The sequence below is a fragment of the Paroedura picta genome, chromosome 16, assembly GCF_049243985.1.
Source record: "Paroedura picta isolate Pp20150507F chromosome 16, Ppicta_v3.0, whole genome shotgun sequence".
NCBI classification, from domain to species: Eukaryota; Metazoa; Chordata; class Lepidosauria; order Squamata; family Gekkonidae; genus Paroedura; species Paroedura picta.
In genome coordinates this window covers 20,582,904-20,603,041 of record NC_135384.1, presented here as the reverse complement: position 1 = coordinate 20,603,041, position 20,138 = coordinate 20,582,904, and the positions used below count along the sequence as shown (strand labels likewise).

At 43.7% G+C, this 20,138-nt stretch overlaps 1 protein-coding gene across 1 annotated transcript in view; it reads right to left on the bottom strand.

The window, feature by feature from the left end:
- Positions 1-2,748: 2,748 nt before the first annotated feature.
- Positions 2,749-20,138, bottom strand: part of COL1A1 (collagen type I alpha 1 chain) — a 46,644-nt gene continuing 29,254 nt past the window's right edge. Inside the window, exons 34-51 of the mRNA XM_077315648.1 lie at positions 19,164-19,217; positions 19,010-19,063; positions 17,918-18,025; positions 17,776-17,829; positions 16,695-16,748; positions 15,291-15,452; positions 14,772-14,879; positions 13,852-13,959; positions 13,229-13,282; positions 12,985-13,092; positions 11,404-11,457; positions 11,101-11,208; positions 8,497-8,550; positions 7,630-7,737; positions 7,242-7,524; positions 6,534-6,724; positions 5,668-5,910; positions 2,749-4,664 (exon numbers count right to left, since the gene is read on the bottom strand). Coding sequence (XP_077171763.1) covers positions 4,518-4,664; positions 5,668-5,910; positions 6,534-6,724; positions 7,242-7,524; positions 7,630-7,737; positions 8,497-8,550; positions 11,101-11,208; positions 11,404-11,457; positions 12,985-13,092; positions 13,229-13,282; positions 13,852-13,959; positions 14,772-14,879; positions 15,291-15,452; positions 16,695-16,748; positions 17,776-17,829; positions 17,918-18,025; positions 19,010-19,063; positions 19,164-19,217 — 2,052 coding nt within the window. The 3' untranslated portion in view covers positions 2,749-4,517. The remainder of the gene's footprint in view (positions 4,665-5,667; positions 5,911-6,533; positions 6,725-7,241; positions 7,525-7,629; positions 7,738-8,496; positions 8,551-11,100; positions 11,209-11,403; positions 11,458-12,984; positions 13,093-13,228; positions 13,283-13,851; positions 13,960-14,771; positions 14,880-15,290; positions 15,453-16,694; positions 16,749-17,775; positions 17,830-17,917; positions 18,026-19,009; positions 19,064-19,163; positions 19,218-20,138) is intronic.

The following is a 20,138-nucleotide window of genomic DNA, read 5'->3' as shown; positions in this document are numbered from 1 at the left end:
AGAAATCCTACCAAGGACATGGGTAGATCAGCAATCTGGTTTTCCTTTTCTTCTTGTTTAGACATTTCATAATAATTCACCAGAACTCCATTGAGACTGCTTTTGGGAGACAAGTCCTCCAATGGGAGTTGGAATGAGCACAGTGCTGAAGTCATTACTGTGTCCATCCTGTCTTAGCTTGGTTATATAACCAGTTTTGGAGGACTTCCCCCACCGGAGGAGAATTAAACATTGGACTTACCGGAAGGTTTCTTCTCTTGAGTGGGCCAAAGTCCTCCAGTTATTCCACCACATTGTTCTTCTGTGTATTCTACACCTGTAAGTGACAGCCCACTCTCATCTGGAGAGTCATACTAATTTGTTTGGAGCAACTGGAAGCGTGAGCTAACTTTGTCCCACTGAAGAGAAGAAAACTTCAGGTAAGTCCAACGTTTCGTTTCCAAACAACCTGACGTATTCAGGAGCAACAGCCGGCGCAGCAGCTGTGTTTTGCCCCTTCTCAACCAGGCTTCTTAGGAACAGGCAAATATTTGCTGCTTGTGATGTCTCCGGTATACATTTCTCATTTACAAAGCACCCTTTGAGGCAGAGGCTTTCTAGCTAACTCCTGAATAAGGGCCATTGAACTCTGTCTGGCTTTCTTGGCACAGTGACGGAGAGGATGCCATCTCTCGCTTTGGATTTCTCTCCTCCCTTTCTGAAAACATCTGGTAAGAAAGCAAAACGGAGAAGAAAGTTCAGCCCATTTCTCAACCATCTGCAAAGAGTTGAGAGAGCAAGAAGCAAGAAGGGGGATGAACTTGGTATGAGATACGGTGGAAAAGGAGGTGGAAGACGTGGAGAACTGAAAAAGAGGATAAATAAATCCAGGGAAGAAAGAACATTGGAGATTGGGGTGAAAGAAAGATCTTTGGAGACCGATATTGTGGGATATTAAGAAGAGAGGAAAGAAACTAATTCCTTGAGGCCACAGCTTTTGAAGGCCAGAGCCTAAGATTTGATTTGTATGCTGGCTTGTTTTCCATATAATTTGAAGGAATAATACAGAAAAGTGCATATTTTTTCTCTTGCTGGCAGTATGAGTCCCAGGTTCTCTCTTCTTAGAAATGAAGCAAGCGTAACCTAGTGGGCAATGAAGTTGGGTCGTCCCCTCTACACGTATGGAAATTGTGTATTTACCATGTTTTGAGGGGAAGGTGGCTTTAATTTCTGGAATAAATACACGCTCCGTTGGGAGAAATATTGTATTTTCTGGGACACACAGGATACGTGGGATGTGAGGGATCAAGAGAGAACTAAGGAGAAAGAAGCAAATACTTTTTGAAAAAGAATTCCTCATCGCTTTTTTAATGGTGGAATATTCCCAAGACGTTTTTTGCTTGTGACAGGAGCCTCGTGAAGGACTCTTTTCATCACTATCTGGGTGAGTTTAAAGCTTTTGCAATGCTTTTTTCATTCTTGGACCAGTCAGTATTAAAAATAACTACCATTCTACATAACCAAGTGATCAAGTAGATGTATTTTGTTGTCTTCCGCCTCCACAACCTTCTTGCGGGGTGTGTGTGTGTGTGTGTGTGTTCCTTGCAGCTAACATGCAGCAGTAGGGAATCCATGTGGAGAAAATAAAAGCACTGAAACATTTAGAGCATAGAAGGTTAAAATTGATAAAACGATTAGTTGCTGCTGAATTTGCCAATCTTTTCACTTCTGCTCTTGGTCCCTGGCAGCAGTGGGAGTGCATGGAAATTTAGCAGGTGAGGATTGTCTTGGCAAGAAAAGGCAAACGATGGGAAATGCAACACCACTTCACTTCTGAATGAATGGCACAGGAAAAGGATCAATTTTAAAAAGTGGCAGGCCTGCAAGTGGTCGTGTCATAGGGAGAGGGAGGACTTGGGAGGGGGGGGGGAATGGGCCAGTAGTAGAAGAGGAGAGGAAAGGGGATAGAAGAGAGTGAAAAGGAGACAAGGTAACCATGCACAATGAGAAGGGTCATTACAAGATAGCCTTTCTTGGACTTCTTTCAGCTTCTAGGGCTTGTCTACATTGCAAATTTAAAACTGGTTTTGACTGCCATAACTTCTCTCCAAATCTCCCTTAGGGCCAGATTTCATGTTTGGGTTTTTAAAGGGTTTGGTTTCAACTCAGATTTGTCTCACCTACATAGCAGCTGTGGGGAATACCTTTTTTTTTTTTGAAAAGGAGAGCTATTTTTGCCATGGTGGGAGGGAGCCATTTTCCTGTGTGTGGGAGAATTATTTCCCTGCTTTCGCTGCTCCTGGTACACAGAATACTCCATGTGGAGCAGCAAGTCGACTCCCCCAGCATTGTTCTGCCACAGAAGAATCACTTGTGGGGGAAAGCAGGGAGGTTCTTCTTCACTGCAGCAGGAACTCACTGTGGGTTCTCCTCCTCTTAAATACAACAGAAAACATTCCCTCTACCTGCTTTGAGGCTGTGGGGTACCCAAGTTGGTTCCTGGGAACCCGGACACAACTCTTTAAAAAGCAAAAATGCACGGCCCTAACCGGAAGTTAGATTTCTCTTCAAAAGAAAACCCTCAGCAGCCTTACAAGACCATGTTTCTGTAAATTCCTAATCGGAATCGTTAACCCCGCAGTATTTTCCAAGTGGCTTCCATTTGAAGTGTAGACAAGCCTGATAAAGTGTAGGAAGCCCTTCCCTGTCCCCAGCCCACCCCAACCGACCACCTGCCTTACATGACAGAAAAGTCTGAGGAACAACCGGTGTATTTGGATCATTTCACATGCTTTATTTCAGCAGTCAAAATAATTAAAAACATCTCAAATTATTATACATATACAAAATAGGTACAGAATCTTCGGTCGCTCACACTCCCTAGAACAACTGCCTCTTGTTCAAGAGGGGGGATAGGTTTGCTCCAATTGTAAACCCACCAAAAGACAGGAGGGGAAAAAAGGGCAGGATGAGGGTGAGGTTGGGAAGCAGAGAAAAATGATGATTGGGGAAAAAAATGAGCATGTCAGCAGCAAGTGAGGACCACAGGAGAACAAGAGAGACTTGGCACAAGAGGTTGCTGGATGCAGATGGGGAGAGATCAAAAAAGAAAGCCATGGCAGTGGGAAAGAACTGGATGAACGGGGAGAAGAGAAACCAAAAGGGAATCCACCTGCTTTACAACAGAAAGATAGAAATTGCTCAGACCTTGATCCCTACTTGTAGCAATGTTTGATTTTTTTTCCCATCCTGGATTTTTGTCTTCGTTTAAAAAAAAAATAGCACCTTTTGAAAATTCACAAGTATTTTTGGTCAGCAAGGCATCAAATTTGCTTTCCCCTTCGCAATAGTCTTAGTACTATAGCACCAAACGGCCCCTCTTAGCAAACTCAGGGTGAGGTCTCTGTAGGTTTTTCATCACCTCGAAAAAAAAAAAATTCCATGGGACCTGAAAATTGTTAACATAGCAGACTAAAAAGAAAAATAAAACACACAGTTAGCACCTTTATCTGAGCCTGGAACCCAACCCAACTGTCCTTCCCCTTATGCAACCTGGTGCTAGCACTGAAAAAAAGACCCCCAAACTACCCCAAAGTACTTGACTATGACAATGGTGAGGTAGCCGTCCATACAACAATAATATACATTTAACATTATATTTTCTCTGCTTTCTGGTATTACTGGTCATTTTTCCCCCTTCAGTTGTTTATCGACAAAACATTTGTAGCTCATAAACACATCTCCTATCTATTTCACTTCAAAAGACATTCTCCGAACTCTCAGAGAATCAGGTGTTTTTATTACCTGTCCTTTGTCCAAACAGGGTCCTATTTTGGAAACCACTAAATGTCACACCTGTATTTGGACTCTGATCAATTTCTATTGCCAACAGAGCAGGGGGAAAAAATTACATTTCAAATGGCTGAAATGTACTCTTCGTAGTGGTATTGCTTCTTGTTAAAAAAAACACACACAAATACACCAAACTCCCTATATAAAGTTACCGGCAGAGAAAGTTGGCCTGTGAGGGAATTTGGGGATTTATTTTCCAACTCCAGGTTAAGGGGGGAATTTTTAAATAGGATTGTGTAGAACAGATTCTAACACAGCGTTGTTGTTGCTGGAAACAAGAGATTTTTCAAAGTGGGTTCTTGGATTTCAGGTGTTGCTTGGATTGGACTGATTTTTTTTGGTCTTGATATATGTATTTCTGGAATGTGCAAATAGTGGTCCCAAGATATCACTTGATATTTTTTGTTTTATTTAAAAAAAGATAAAATCAAACCATTCTGTCTTCGGGGATTTATTTTTTTTAAAAAAAAAGTCAAGCAAGTGGATGCACTTCCTTAATTATTTTTGAAAAGTCATTTATTTTTATTTTTTTGGTTTAATGCTTTTTGTTTTTTTTTTAACGGAAACGAAAATAGTTTTAGAGATGATGGATAGAAAAAGACACAAATTCAAGTCCATGTGAAATTTCCTTCTTTTTTGGCTGTTTTTTTATTTTATTTTTTAAACTGTCAGGTTTCCTTTGGGGTTTACAAGAAGCAGACTGGTCCAATCTCAAAGCCGAATTCCTGGTCTGGGGCACCAACGTCCATGGGAGCCACATCAATGATGGGCAACCGGGAAGTTTTTGTTGTCTTGTATTCAATGACTGTCTGTCCCCAGCTGCCGGTGTGACTCTGCAGAGGAAGGAAAAACAAGAGTGAATTAAAATTTTGTATAAGGCCTAACATACTTTTAAGGCTCTCCTACTGTCTAAGCTCTCCCACTTTGGGCACCTGTGTTCCTAAACCAGTCGTTCCATGTTCTTGGCACTTCTCCATCTTGACTCTACTTTTGGCACTTAGACATTCTCCATGTTTCTAAAAGGAGCAACATTACTCCACTATTAAGAATTCTGAGGATTAAGGACAGCATAGAAGAAAACAGGCAAGGCCAATGCAGGAGTTTGGAGGCACTGCTGTGGTCCATATGATATGTGAACAGAGCACAGGCCCTCAGGCTTAGAAGAAGGGCAGGGGAACAATACAATTTGTCCATATGTCCCTGTCTTTTAGAATCCTCCAGCCCTGACGGTTTTATTTTTATTTTATTTCTTTAGATTTATAAACCACCTGGTCTCCTAGTCAAGTCTTATTATTGCATGGTAGCCTTCTAAAAACTTCCTTAGGTTAGGATCAAAGCACAGAATGTGCTTGAAAATTAAATCAAATAATGAATGGCCCTGATCCAAACAATGAAAACTTTATACAGATTCTACTGCATTCATGGATAAGTAGTTTGTGGCACGTGAGAATCCCTTTTGGTTAACTAAAGGCATCCCAGTTTCCATGCACACCACTGTCTTGCACACCTGCCATGAGACATGTTTCCTCATCAACATTTCATTAGCTGGACTGGAGCCTGGAGCCTGCAAGCATTGCTAGTTCACTCACAACTGCCTAGCCCTGGTTTACCAGTCCCTGGTCTGTCCACATGTTGATTCCTTTCCCAGCTTTCAACTGTACTTCTGTAATATGTATAAAAGCCTTAGCAGAAGGTACAAAGAGAAAAGGGGGAAGCCTTGTGCTAGTAAAACAGTGTAATCCATGTTAAGATTCCTGTCGAAGTATGTATTTAAAGCCTTTAGCCCCTCCTGGGCTTGGTGCAGGCTGGCTATCTCACTCAAGGCCCAAGACTCACCGTGCAACCATCCTCAGTGACTCCGTAGGTGAAGCGGCTGTTGCCCTCTGCTCTGATTTCAATCTCATTGGACCCTTGGAGGAGTAAAGCCTTCTTCAGGTTGCCGGTCTGTTGGTCCATGTAAGCCACACTGTTCTTGCAGTGGTAGGTGATGTTCTGGGAGGCTTCAGTGGACATCAAGCGCAAGAAAGTCAGTTGGATGGCAACATCAGCTGCATTGGATCCCTCACCACCATATTCAAACTGCCAAAGGAAAGAAGAAGTTTGTTAGTGCTTATGCCATCACCCCTCAAAACAACTTCTTTTAGAAATCTCTTTGCTATTACTACTCAACTTTAACTTTCTCTCCATTCTCAGAGTGCCCTGCTAGTGATGGGGGACAGGAAAACCTCGGGTCTTGGGCACGGCCCTAACTAATCTCCTTAGGAAGCCAGAGTCCAATAAGTAGTAGATTATCTTAAGAGACACAGAGAGAGAGGTGGCCAAATGTTCTTCCCCTCTTGAAAAGGACTGAGTAATAAGCTACCAAGTGGAGCTTCCTATTAAACTATGATAATTAATATAGCATTTGGATATTAGCCTATCTTGTCTTGGGGGCAGGACGGGACAGGAATGGCCTTCCTGTTAATCATGGAGTTGGGAGTGACTTTTGGAGTATCAAGCTCAACCTCATTTTTTTTTTTTTTGGCTTGTGGCATGGACACATAATGCTGAAGGAACTACTAATCCTAGCTCAGGAGAGGGACCTGAATAAACCTGACCATGAAGGAATTCTCACTATTCCTAGCTCATGGTATAAATTTGGTAGTCCCAATCCAAATAATTTGTAGCTTGACCTTCCCTCTCTCACTGGTTCCTGGTCTCACCTGGAAGCCATCGGTCATTGCTTCACCAAACCAGACATGTTTCTTCTCCTTGGGGTTCTTGCTGAGGTACCAGTTCTTACGGGCGATGGTGTTCTGAGCTGGGTAGACACATGTCTCTCCAGTCTCCATGTTACAGTAGACCTTGATGGCATCCAGGTTGCAGCCTTGGTTGGGGTCAATCCAGTATTCTCCTGTTGAAAAATGAGGATGATGAGGAAATGAATAATGGAATTGGGTAGCTCGCACTGCAAAAGGAAGTGGGTCAAACGAAAAGGTAGAGACCGATGTGGGCTCACAGTATATTAAGGAATGCTAGAGCAAAAACAAAGTAATGTTTTGTAAACAATGGTGACTGACACAAGCAGTGCCACTTTGACCTCAATATATTTTTGAGGGTAGGAAAGACTGATCAGGCACTTCTCTGCAGTTTTCTTGGGAAATGCAAAATGAAGGCCACATTGCTGAGATATACCTATAATAATTCCACATGATTCAAGCAAGCCCCTGTTGGAAGGATTCCAGGAGCAGAATCACTGGTGAGTTAGATCAAATGGAAAATTCCTTTTATGGCCCCTTATTCAAAAACTTCAAGAACTGGCAAAAAAACTGGCAACACAAGACAATGGTCCAGAAGTAGAGAGGATTATTAAAAGAAGCATAAATCTGGCACCTCAGAAGCATAATTCTGGCCCCTTTGCTGGCACTCACCACTCTTCCAGTCTCCATGGCACATCTTCAGGTCACGGCAAGTACGAGCTGGGTTCTTCCGGGTTCCCTCAGGGCTACGGATGTTCTCAATCTGCTGGGTCAGGCTCTTGAGGGTGGTGTCAACTTCCAGGTCACGGTCACGCATCACATTGGCATCATCAGCTCTGTAGTAACGGCCACCATCATGGGCTTTCTCCTGAGGAGGCTGGGGCAGGAAGCTGAAGTCAAAGCCACCGCTGGGTGGGCCTGGGGGACCAGGTGGGCCAGGAGGTCCAGGAGGACCCTGTGGCAGAAGAAGAAGAAGAAGAAAAAGAAAAGTTGAAACAGAATTCTCCTTTGCACAACAAATGACAGTTGTGAGACTCTCCGAATGAGATAGAATGCTTACAGCAGGACCAGCATCACCAGTACGACCACGGGGACCAGGTGGACCAATTGGACCGGGGAGACCATTCAGACCATCTTTGCCAGCAGAACCAGAAGAGCCAGGGGGTCCCTGTCAAGAAGAGAGGACACAAATGCATTGTTATATGAGTTTATGCATAGGATGGTGAAAAAATCAAGACTATTATGAGCCGATGGGAGTTCATAGAGAGGTGGAAGATTCCAAGCCCTGCTTCACTAATCTGCATTGCCATGACACAGAGGCCAATACATCTTCCCGGATGGTAAAGCCCTCCAGTCACAGTATTTAGTGAAATGATCCAAAATCCACTTCTCTTATTTTGAACAAGAACAGTAGTAGTATCTCTGCTTAGTTTTACCATAGGTTCATCTTTGAGTTATTACTAGTGTTGCGAACTGCAGACTAGGACATTCTTGGAAATTTGGGGGTGAAGTTGGGTAGTTTGAGCCTTGGGGAGGGGAGGTATTATCAGCAAAGTTCTATGCCATAGAGCAGGGGTAGTTAAACTGCGGCCCTCCAGATGTCCATGGACTACAATTCCCAGAAGCCCCTGCCAGCGAATGCCATAGAGGGAGGCCAAATTGTGGGTCTCCAGATGTTCATGGACTACAGTTCCCATGAGCCCCTGCCAGCATGGCCAATTGGCAGGGATTCATGGGGATTGTAGTCCATGAATATCTGGAGAGCCACAATTTGGCCACCCCTGTGGGTTTACTCTCCTAATCTTCTCCAGGGTAACTGATTTCTGTAGCCTGGAGATTAGTTGTAATTCTAAGAGCTCTTGAGGCTTGACCTGGATCTGGCAAACTTACATTGGCTCCACTGAGGTGGCAAAACAATCATACTTACTCTGGGACCAGCAGGGCCAGATGCACCAGAAGGACCTTGTTCACCGGGAGAACCCTAAATGTAAGAAGAAATGAAAAGTTAATTCAAATGGCACATTGGATTATCATATTGGAAAGTTGTTGTGGCATTCAAATCAATGAAACTCAGTGAAATTCTGGTCTGTAAACCAACTACGACTTCTACAGCCTCTTATCGGGCTGCTGTGTGTGAACCTAGTTTGAAGCTTCCAATGGGAGCACCAATAGATTTGCTTAGCACAGTGGAAAATATGCATTAGTCACTGTTTGCTAGATGAAAACCTTTTAATTATTGGATTTCTTGTCCTGGGAGACGAAAGGCTGATGGACAATGGAAATAAATGCATTTATTCATACACCAAACCTATCACTGTTTTTACAACTTCTAGTAAAACATTTGCATGGGGAGCAAGAAGAAATGAAAGAGGACGATCTTGACAGGCTAGAAAACTGGGCTAAAATGAATACAATTTATTTCAATAGTGATAAATGTAAAATTCTTCATTTTGGTAGGAAAAATCATATGCATCACTATAGGATGGGTGAGACATGTGACTAAGATCTGGGGGACTTAGTAGACCATACACTGAACATGAGTCAGCAGTGTGACTTGGTGATTAAAAAGGCAAATGGGATTTTGGGCTGTACCAAACAGAGTACAGTGTCCAGATCATGTGGGGTGATGTTATCACTTTACTCCACACTGATAAGACCCAGGGAATTGCTGATCGCCACTGTGGGATGGTAGGTAAATTTCCTCCAGGCCAGGCTGGATTCTGGAGATTTTTGGCAGGGGGGATCATTTAGGTATGACATTGGGGTCCCTGTGGGTGGGCAGGTAGTTGTGAGTTCCTGCATTGTGCAGGGTTGGATTAGATGACCCTGGAGGTCCCCTCCAACTCTATGATTCTAGGAAGGTTTTAGAAATCTAACCAGTTCTGGCTCCAAATATTATTATTGTTATTTTCAATGCCACGTGGCTCATCTGTAACAGGAACTGAACATGCTAAAGTATCAAGAGTGACTATGGAAATGTTTGCACTGAACAGCTGTAGGTGTTAGTTTTTACTTTTCTATCAGTTAGATGGGCCAAAGTCTGCCTCATCCTCTGATTAGGAGGAGATACTGTCATGGAGGCTTGAAGCCTATTCCATGTTAGAATTGCCAACTCTGAATGGGTAAGTACCTGACTATTTGGAGGGTGGAGCCTGGAGAGGTTAGGGTTTGGGGAGAGAGGGATATTATTAACAAGGTATAATACTATAGAGCCCCCCATTTAAAGCAGCCGTTTTCTCTAGAGGATCTTGGTTGTCTGGAGATCAGTTGTGATAATGGGTGTCACCTGGGAGTTGTCAACCCTGCTCCATGTGCTCAGCTGTAAGCAGCAGGACAAACTGTGGATGCCCACGGTGTGAGATTATATTTTGCTTGTTCTACCAAGAAAACTGAGGGGAACTGGAGAAATCTGGGAAAGAATATGTTATAAATGGATTGATATAATTAGCTAATTTACTGCTATTGCAGATTAAAGTCTGACAGTCCATCATCATTGGGACCCTTCTGAGGTTGTGTCCATGCAAGTTGCATACTTATGGACGTTTCTTAAAAACAGGCCAACAGATATTTCAGGTGGCATTTCCTTGCTTGAAATTAATGGTAGTTTCTGTTTATTAAATGTATTATGTAAAGATTGCCTTTCTGGGTAAGATAAAAGTAAATTCCCCTAGCATTAGAAACAGAATGACAGTGGACAGTCAACTACGTCTGAGGGGATTCACAAACAGGGCAGGCATGAGCAGGATGGTGGTGTGACTTGGCATGATCATAGGATCATAGAACCATAGAACCATAGAGTTGGAAGGGGCCACACAGGCCATCGAGGCCAACCCCCTGCTCAACGCAGGATCAGACCAAAGCACATATGATCCATATGTGATGTCACTGCGTAGAGGCAATGTTCTAACATCCCCCCAAAACTATAGCTGGACGAATGTTAGGATGTTACCCTTAGACGTTGATATTACTTCCAGGTTGTGCAGGAAGTGGCACTGCATTATCACAAAAGAGCGTAAATTTTCCACAGCAGAAGTGGATGCTTCCAAGAGAGCGCTCCCTAGATATGCCCCCTGGATTTCCAAGCTGAGAGGAATAAGAAAGTCTGTGGCCAGGTTGAGGGTACCCTGTTGTCCTATGTCTGGTGAGAATGAGTACAACACATTTCTAGGCACTCAGTTACAGGGAATGACATGAAGCCCCCCCCCTTTTTGCTTCCTGTTCTATTCAAGACCCCCTGGATTTATCCCCAAGCCACAAACAGGTGGCAGGAGACACACTGATGGGGAGTTAGGGTTTCTCTTGGAATCATTCAGGTTTTATTTACTTTGAATTCCCTTGGCCCAGGAAAACTGTTTTGAGACGTCTTCTTTTTCCCGCCAATCCTTGAAACAGCCCAGCAGAATCACAAAAAGACAAGCTTGAATGAATCAACCACCTGCTGGCTACTCTATCTTAACAGACATGGCTATGTAAAGATTTAGGGTTCTGTGACACAAAGGCCTACTCGAGTGCTGAAAGGCAAGGTACTTACAGGGGGGCCAGGAGGACCCTGAAGGCCAGAGAATCCTCTGTGACCCTTCATGCCTCTGTCACCTTGTTCACCAGATTCACCCTTGTCCCCACGAGCACCTGTGGCTCCCTGGAAATTGAAAGAAAAAATGAAAAAAAATCAGGCCGTTGAAATACTTGGTTAACGAATGCTCAAGGAATTTCAGTTGGCTAAAACAAGATGGCCGCCATCTTGAAACGGCCTCATTTCAATGATAACACCGATTTAATTGTCATTGTTTTTTAAAAAAAAAATAAATCTCAGTTTTTTTAACTTCAAACTTACAGCAGGGCCACGAGCTCCAGCAGGGCCGGCGGGACCAGCAGGACCAGCGGGACCCTAAAGGGATAGGGAAAGGGGGAGGAGAAGGATATAAATGTACAAAGTTAAAATTTTTATAGGTTTGTAGGAACTTTCTTTAGGATCTGAGTCTTCATAAGGATGTGTACAGGAAATATGAATAGCATGGTTACACAAGACTTCTTTCTTTAAGCCTTAGGATGTTCCAGGGGTTTGGGGGTTTTTTTGGAAGACAGTCTACCACACTAGAGACTTATGGAGTTTTTGTAGTTTTGTTGTCTTTACAAATTTACAGGCAGAGGCCTTTACAGAGCAGCAGGTATTGAGCACCCATGAGATTCCAGAGAGAGAGAGAGAGAGAGAGAGAGAGAGAGATCATACACCTTCCAGGTACATTAGCCAACTCCAGTCATGTCTATTCACTATAGCACAGAAATATGCACTTCTTTTTCCAACTGACACAGTCATCAGAGGCCAAACTCGCAACAATATATATTTTTTCTCATGGAGGAACAAAACAGTTTTTACAGTGAGGCAATTTCCTTGGTTTCTTTTTGGTTATTTGACTATGAACCTCAACAAATATCTAGTGATCACATCAAGAAGATTATAAATAAAGCTCGTCTGGAAGAAAATGTGGGATCTGCCAGTTGTGAGCTTGATAGTGAGATTGGGAATATTTAGTGGGCTTCAATGAAGACGTATGGTCCCTGGGCTATTCTTCTGGATTTGGGGAGTATCATGTAAACATATTTAAAATCACAAATGAGTGGCCTGTCCTTAATTCTGAGGGGTGTTCCTGCCTCCATGTTCCTTCTGGAAATAAAAAGGTAAAGGTATCACCTGTGCAAGCACCGGGTCATGTCTGACCCTTGGGGTGATGCCCTCTAGCGTTCTCTTTGCAGACTCAATACAGGGTGGCCTTGCCAGTGCCTTCCCCAGTCATTACCATTTACCCCCCGGCAAGCTGGGTACTCATTTTACTGACCTCGGAAGGATGGAAGGCTGAGTCAACCTTGAGCCGGCTGCTGGGATTGAACTCCCAGCCTCATGGGCAGAGCTTTCAGACGACATGTCTGCTGCCTTACTACTCTGCACCACAGGGGGCTCAGCCGTCTGGAAATATGCATCACTCAAATGATGGTTTTAATAATATGAAATCATGGATGGATGCCATTCAAAAGTGTGAAGTGGAAGGATATGATCTTGCCAGCATGGCTTCAGTGACTGTGCACTCAGAAGCAGGAATGGCCCACCAGTCCAGTTAAGCCCTTTCAAGGGTACATTTGGTCATTGTGAAATGTATAAGATGTGTGTGTTGGCAGCTAGAGGGGTGGTCCATACACCCATGTGGTTCCTTATTCAGATAATGGTAAAAGGGAAACTTGTGAGTGGTAGATCTTCCACTCCCAAGAGCAAGAGAATGTGATTCTGTGTTGGTGGCAGAGCAGGGGAAGAAGTATGGGACACTAGTAGATTTCTAGATCTCTTCACTAGCTTTGCAGAGGTCTACTTTTTGGCCACAAATGCAATATTTTAGAGAGAATGAAAGGAATCATCACTTACACTCTCACCACGGTCACCATTCTTGCCAGCAGGGCCAACAGGGCCAGGAGCACCAGGGGCACCAGGAGCACCAGGAGGACCAGCAGGGCCAGATTCACCACGATCACCCTATTTAAGAAAAGAAAACAAGGAAAAGAGCGTCAGAGCTCAAGTCCCTAGGAGGTGGGTCTTGAACCCGAAAGTTTGTCATAATGCTAACTTCTTGGGGTCCCAACCAGTTCTTGACACCTGATTCATAACTCACCTTAGGACCAGCAGCACCATCACGTCCAGGAGCACCTTCTGCACCAGGAGAACCCTATGGGGCAAGCAGAGAGGGAGAGATCATGGAGGAGCAGAATACTATACTGAGCAATTCAGAATGCTATACTGAACAAAAAGCATTTCCAGATTCTACAACTGAAAGCTTTTGCATTTATGAACTTATGATGTTGTCTTGTATTGATTCAGAATATTGGTCCATCTAGCTGAGTATTGCCAACACTGACTTTCAGCTGCTCTCCAGATTTTTTGAATATGGAGATTGAACCTGGGATCCCTTTAAGGCATATGCTCTATCATTGAGCTACATTCCCTTATGTAGCTTCCTTATTCTCATACCAATGACCTGTCTGGTATAATAATGCCTATCCTAATTGGTAGCAGGTGCCCAGGATCACAAGGATATTCTTTCCTACTCCTCCCACCTATCTTTTAACTGGAGATACCAGGAACTGGATATAGAACTATCTGTATGTTTAGCCTGAACTCTGACACTGAGGCTAAAATACATCATTTTGCTTAGATAATAGTTTCTGATGGTAATGAACAACCAAAAGAAGAATGAGCATGACAGCAGGTGTGGAAGGATAAAAACTGAAGACATACCTCACGCCCAGATTCACCAGGGGGTCCAGCCAATCCAGGTGGTCCTGATGGGCCAGGAGGTCCACGTTCACCAGGAGATCCAGATGGGCCTTGTTTGCCAGGTTCACCCTGAGGAGATCAGGCACAGAATTGAAAAAACCCAGTGTGTGAGAATGAGGAATGAAAATGTACATGTTTGAATCCAGCCAGCTTTTTTCTTAATCTCCTGACTATATTCACATTGTCCATATAGGCCCCACGTTGCCCCGGAATATCCTTTTTGGTGACCAAAGTAAACCCTTCCTTTGCTGTTTTTCACAGCAAAAAAGTTGGTTGTACTCAAATCATGGAGAAAACTCTTTCTATATATTTGTTTAGCCCTTAGAAATCCAAAATCGCTGACAATTTTGCTTTGAATAACAAAGCGAGATGCTCAGATTAAAGCATGAGCACATGGATGCAACCACAACTTGTGGGAGGTTCTGCCTCTAGGCCTCTGTTTTGTAAAATCATAGAGCTGGAAGAGGCCATGCAGGCCATCTAGTCCAACCCCCTGCTCAATGCAGGGTCTCTTGTTGAGTCATGGGATACAATTCTAAACAACATTACTAAGGAATGTTCCATTTATTTCAAACATAATTTCCATGGAAATATATTTAAGATCAATGTGTTAGAGGCATATATCTTATATGCAAGAAATCCACATAAACTCTTCTTTGCCAAGCTACAAAATTCATATGAGATTATCTGACATTAGTAAACTCTCCAAAAAGCCCCTGAAAACCGCTTTTGCCCCTTGGGGTGCAACCCCCCCCCCAACTCCCTTATCCCAGGCCAAGAAAACCTTCCTTTTGTCTTTGAAGGACAAAATTCAAATCCACAAGGATGAAACTAGGTGCAGATTATCTCCATGGAGGAGCTAGAAGTGCTGAAATACTCACAGAGGGTCCAGGAAGACCAGGGAAACCTCTTTCGCCTCTTTGTCCAGGAAGACCAACCATACCACGGTTTCCAGCGATACCTTGTGGCCCAGGAGTACCAGGTGCACCCTATAAGAGGGGAAGGAAAGAGAAAGTCTGATATGATGCACAGCTCCTATTCTCCAACAATTGACTATAATATAGAAAAAGAAGAGGGAGAACTATTCCTTAGCAGAAACCATTGGTTGGCATTTTTATGGTCAAGGAGCAGCCCAGGAAATTAAAAATTTTGAAAGTTTTATGAAAGAGAATGAAAGCTGGATGTTCTGAATCCTCCTACACTGATATTCAGTTCTCCTCTTTCTGGATCCACCCACCTATGTTCCTACTAAAGAAACCATGATCCTGTTTTCTTTTGGCTGCGATGAAATTGGGATTCTGTGTTAAGAATCATTTCTAGTTGTCAACGGAAGATGCCCAGCATGGGTCCAGCTACCCTTCTAAAAGAGAAGTCAACTTTAGATTGAGGCCTTTACTTACAGCTGGTCCATCAGCACCGGGAGATCCTTTCTCACCAGAAGGTCCAGGTGGGCCTCCAGGTCCAGCTTCACCAGGGCGGCCAGCAGGCCCAGTCTCACCACGGGGTCCTTTGGCTCCTTCCTTTCCACTTGGGCCTGGTGGGCCGGGAAGACCAATGTTACCCTTTTGGAAAAGGAACAGAAAGAAAAACAAGTCAGTGACTTGCACAATCATAGAGAAGAGGCAGTATCCTGTCTCACTGGGGATTCTTAGGGAAGGTCCCCTGGATGGGTTGAGATTATGCTCAGAGCGTAAGTGAAAACAAGAAGGACTCTTCCTATAGGGGTGCTTGGCTGGTAGTTTTTGGTTGTGTGTTCCCAGCACCTACTCCCAGTGAACAGGTGAGTTGCTACTTTTTGAATCAACAACAGTTTCAGAAGCAGCCTTATAGAATCATATAGTTGTAAAAGACCTCCAGGGTCATCAAGTCCAAACCCCTGCAAAATGCAGGGAATGCACAAATACCTGCCCACCCACCCACATGACCCCAATTCCATGCTCAGATGATGCCCCCCCCCAAAAAACCCAGAAATTCACTTTTTGATCCTAAAGTGTCAATCGGCATTTCCTTGGGCATGCAAGAAAGGGCCACAAGAGCCAAGTACCTACACAATCACTGATTTCTTTTCAAGGAAGAATGAACTAGAGAATAATAGATAACAATAGATAATGCACATTCAATGCACTTTAGAAGTAGATTTTCCTGTTCTGCACAGGAAAATCCAGCTGCCAAAGCACATTGAAAGTGCATTATCCTACGTGTGCAGACTAGGCCGAGGTCCTTCTTTTAAAAGAAGAGGAAAAGAAAAGAGAAATCAATTGAATTTTGGGGAAGGGGAATTTCCCTTTCTGTAACAATGCTAAAAGGAAACTGATGAAGTATCTACTGTCCCACATTAGAAATATGGGAGTCGCTAGATTCTGCACCATTTTAATTTCAGCTTTAAAATATTTGAATTATATTGACAAATTCCAGCTTTGATGGCAACCACTGAAGAGTTTAAGCTGTGTGCTATTGCCTACAAAGCTATCAGATTTGCTAGTGGATCTCAAGATTCTCGCTAAAATTTGGAAACTGGGTATCAAGTGTATAAAGCTATTTTTAAAAAAATCACTCTAAAGTCTTTGAGTTTAGGGCAGAATAAGAAATGCTGAGCATTCAGGTGTTAGCTGCTTCCCCATTATTCTCACATCGGTAGCTCTTCCTCCTGACAGTCACCATTGCTGATCTCTCTGCCAAGGGGTGCACACTTTGGGGTCTTGGGGACCTCCCAATGAATACCAGCAATTCAGCCACCTGCATAAGCTTTCCAAATTATTGCCAAGAATAAAATAAGTGTGTGTGCGTGTAGGAAGGGTACTTACAGATGGGCCAGGCGCTCCTACTCTTCCAGCAGCTCCGGGGAATCCAGTAGCACCCTGTAAAAGAGATGGTGGAGAAGGTTCAATTTCAACAACTTTCTCTCTCTAAAAGGCACTTGCATTTCTCTTTGACCCTGTTGTCCTACCAAATGGAATGTTGAAGCAATTCTGAATTGATTTGGTGATCATTTGAGCTGGGGCTTGTAAACCAATGGATCTCTTTGCAATGTCATGACTTCCCCCATAGAGTGATGAACTCCCAGTCCCTCTAGCCCCTTGCCAGAACATAGTGCTGCTAATGTTCCGTAGGGATATGCCGAGTAAAATCACTCTCAGTCTTGACAGCCGGGGAGTGTCACATTTGTTATATTGCCCAGCTTGAGTTCTGTGAGGCAGCTTATTTGAAATCAATTAGAGGGGATTTCCTGGTAGGGATTTTTGCTCCCCTCAAATGAGATTCATACCTGTGAGCATTTAGAAGCAGTCCTTGGCTCCTACTCCTCCCTCAGAATATGACACAACTCTTGCTCTGGACAAGAATATTTGTTCAGTAGCAAGGGCTAATAGAGAGGAGCAATATAATTTACTTTGTTTTTATGCGGAAAACCGATATCGAAATGTAGTAACTAACTAACATGAGATCATTTCTGACCCATGAAGTAGCCAGGTCCCCGGGAACATGGATTAAACATTTTAAAATGTTGGGAAAGAGCTCTGTTCTTTTCACAAGGACTGTGAATCTTTTTGGGTGGGTCTTATGTGATTTATACAGCAGATACTGTGGCTGATTCCTTGACCTAGATAGCCCAAGCTAGCCTGATCGCATCAGAGTTCAGAAGCTAAGTGGTCACCTCTGAACATCTCTTGCCTTAAAACCCTCTGGGATTGTCACAAATCAGCTGGGACTTGACAGAACTTTCTACCACCACTAGTGTAGCTGGTGCGGAGAGTTCCAGTGCTTTTCATCCCAACCACAGTAAATTTTAACTAGGATAAATGGGAACTATATTGTTTGTTCTCAGTTCTTTGCTAACACAAAAGATATCTTGAATGCATGTCATGAAGAAGGGAAAAGAGCACTCACAGGGGGTCCAGCATTTCCGCGAGCACCTTTGGCTCCTGGAGCACCGACAGCACCCTGCAGGAAGTGAATAGAAGACAGCATTAGCTAAAGACTGATACAAGGATTTACAGAAAAGGATAGGAAATTGTGATGGGCCACTTACAGCAGGTCCGGGAGGTCCAGTGGCTCCAGAAGGCCCAGGGGGACCAGCATCACCCTTAGCACCAGCATCACCAGGTTCACCTTTAGCACCAGGTTGTCCATCAGCACCCTGCACAGGTGAGAAGGAAGAAAAATGATGATGAGGAGATAGATGACAAAGGCAAGATAGGTAGACCTTAATAATACGGTGTCTTTCTCCACTTCTGCAAAATATATTGGCCTAAACTATCTTACTGAGCCAAAGAAGGCTAATCATGTGATTTCTAATGATTCTTCCCTCGCAGTTTCTGTTGATGTCAGGGATGAAGTGATGGAATATTAAGGTTTTTTGCTCAAGCTTGGGGGGGGGGGGTTAATGGGCACACATGGGGAAGAGATGGCTTGATGACGATAATGTAACATTCAAATATTAGATCTGCAGCACTGATGCATCTCACCACTGATTACATAGTGGGATCACGCCTTTGGGCTTCCGCGGACAATGGCTTGGATATGGAAGACCCAAGTTCAGATTCCTAGTCCTCAGTTATGAAATCATTGGGTGGCCTCATAATCTTTTTTTTTATCAACCACACAGTGATGTGGGGAGAACAATCAAGGTGAGTCATCCAAAGCACTCAGAAGTATCAAAGAAAGTATGGCCAGCAGTGACCCAAGTTAACATTTCCAGTACACTTTGGGATCTTGAGGCAATCTTCTGAGGTGCCCAAGTCTGGGCTGCAAGTCATCCAGTCATGGAGATATTCCAAGAGTTTAATCAACCAGGGTGATGTCTGTTGGTTAAAGCATCTATATGGCAAACCATTGAAAAGCATCTGGGTTGCCTTTTGCACATCAAGAATGCCCTGATTGCTGTAGATGCGATGGGGAAGTAGGAAATGGAAGCATCCAAGTCTTGGTATTTGGTTTGTGCTACCACAATCACAGTTCCCATTGCATTTTTCCTTTAGCAAGAATGTAGTCCATTGCATGTATCTAGGAGCCAATCCTAGCTGTTCAGTTTCCTAGCTACCCAGTGGGAGGATTGCTCACTGCGCCCTTTCTCATATGCGAATGCAGTGCACTGATAACAGAGGTTTGCCATCATACTTACAGGGGGGCCAGCGAATCCAGCGGGTCCAGCAGGGCCTGGTTCACCACGATCTCCCTGGGAAAGAGAAGATGAAGACCCCCATGGTGAATGCGGCCAACAATGGGAGTGAGGCCCAAGCAAAGAAAGAAAGAGAAGAGGTGGGGAAAGTACTTACGGGAGCACCACGAGCACCAGTGGGGCCAGCAGGGCCAGAGGGGCCAGCTTCTCCCTGGGCAAGGAAGAAAGCAAAATTCAAAGTTAAGCTCCATAGAACCAGAAAAGATCACTAAATGTAATGCAAGTAGAAAAAGGCACCAAATTACAGGATTCATCCAGACTGCAGCTTTCTGTAAGTCAGTCACATAATACGCACAGTAGATGTTTTTAAAGACTTGCTCTGATAACTGTACCTCTTCTGAAGCGCAGACTTTGGGAAATTTGGTAGTGAACAGGAATGCTTCTTTCCCTATTCTTTAGGGAATACTTCCCTTTCCCAAATATTTAAATTCAATATGTGAACAATAATTTGCCTTCATATTGTTGGCCTTTACATTGAGAGCAAGATCCCTTGCGTGAAAACCTAACGTTTCCTCCTTGTTACACTAGTTGAGGTTCGAAGGGCAGAAATTATTTGAGAAAGTGAATCTGAGGATTGTGCATAAGACATTTGTTTGGAAAGGGAAGTGGAAGCCTGGCTATGTCTGATGAAGTGGAATCAATATGCATCAGTGACCTCTAGAACTCTGTTGTTGGGTTCAGTTTTCCTGTAGCCTTTGGCAAGTGACCTGAGAACGCCCCACTCAAATGGCACATACAAGGCTGGGCTGGAGATTTAGTGGTCTGAAACTGGTAGTTTGTGAGATCATCTGCCTTGTAGATGATCGTATATTGGCCCACCACCCTCGCCCTTCTGGCTGCCAATACAACCTTTATAGTGGTCTAGACCAGGGGTAGTCAACCTGTGGTCCTCCAGATGTCCATGGACTACAATTCCCATGAGCCCCTGCCAGCGTTTGCTGGCAGGGGCTCATGGGAATTGTAGTCCATGGACATCTGGAGGACTACAGGTTGACTACCCCTGGTCTAGACCACGTTTGAAGGTCTACACACAAACAGACAAGCAAGAAAAGGTATTTATATAGATACTAAG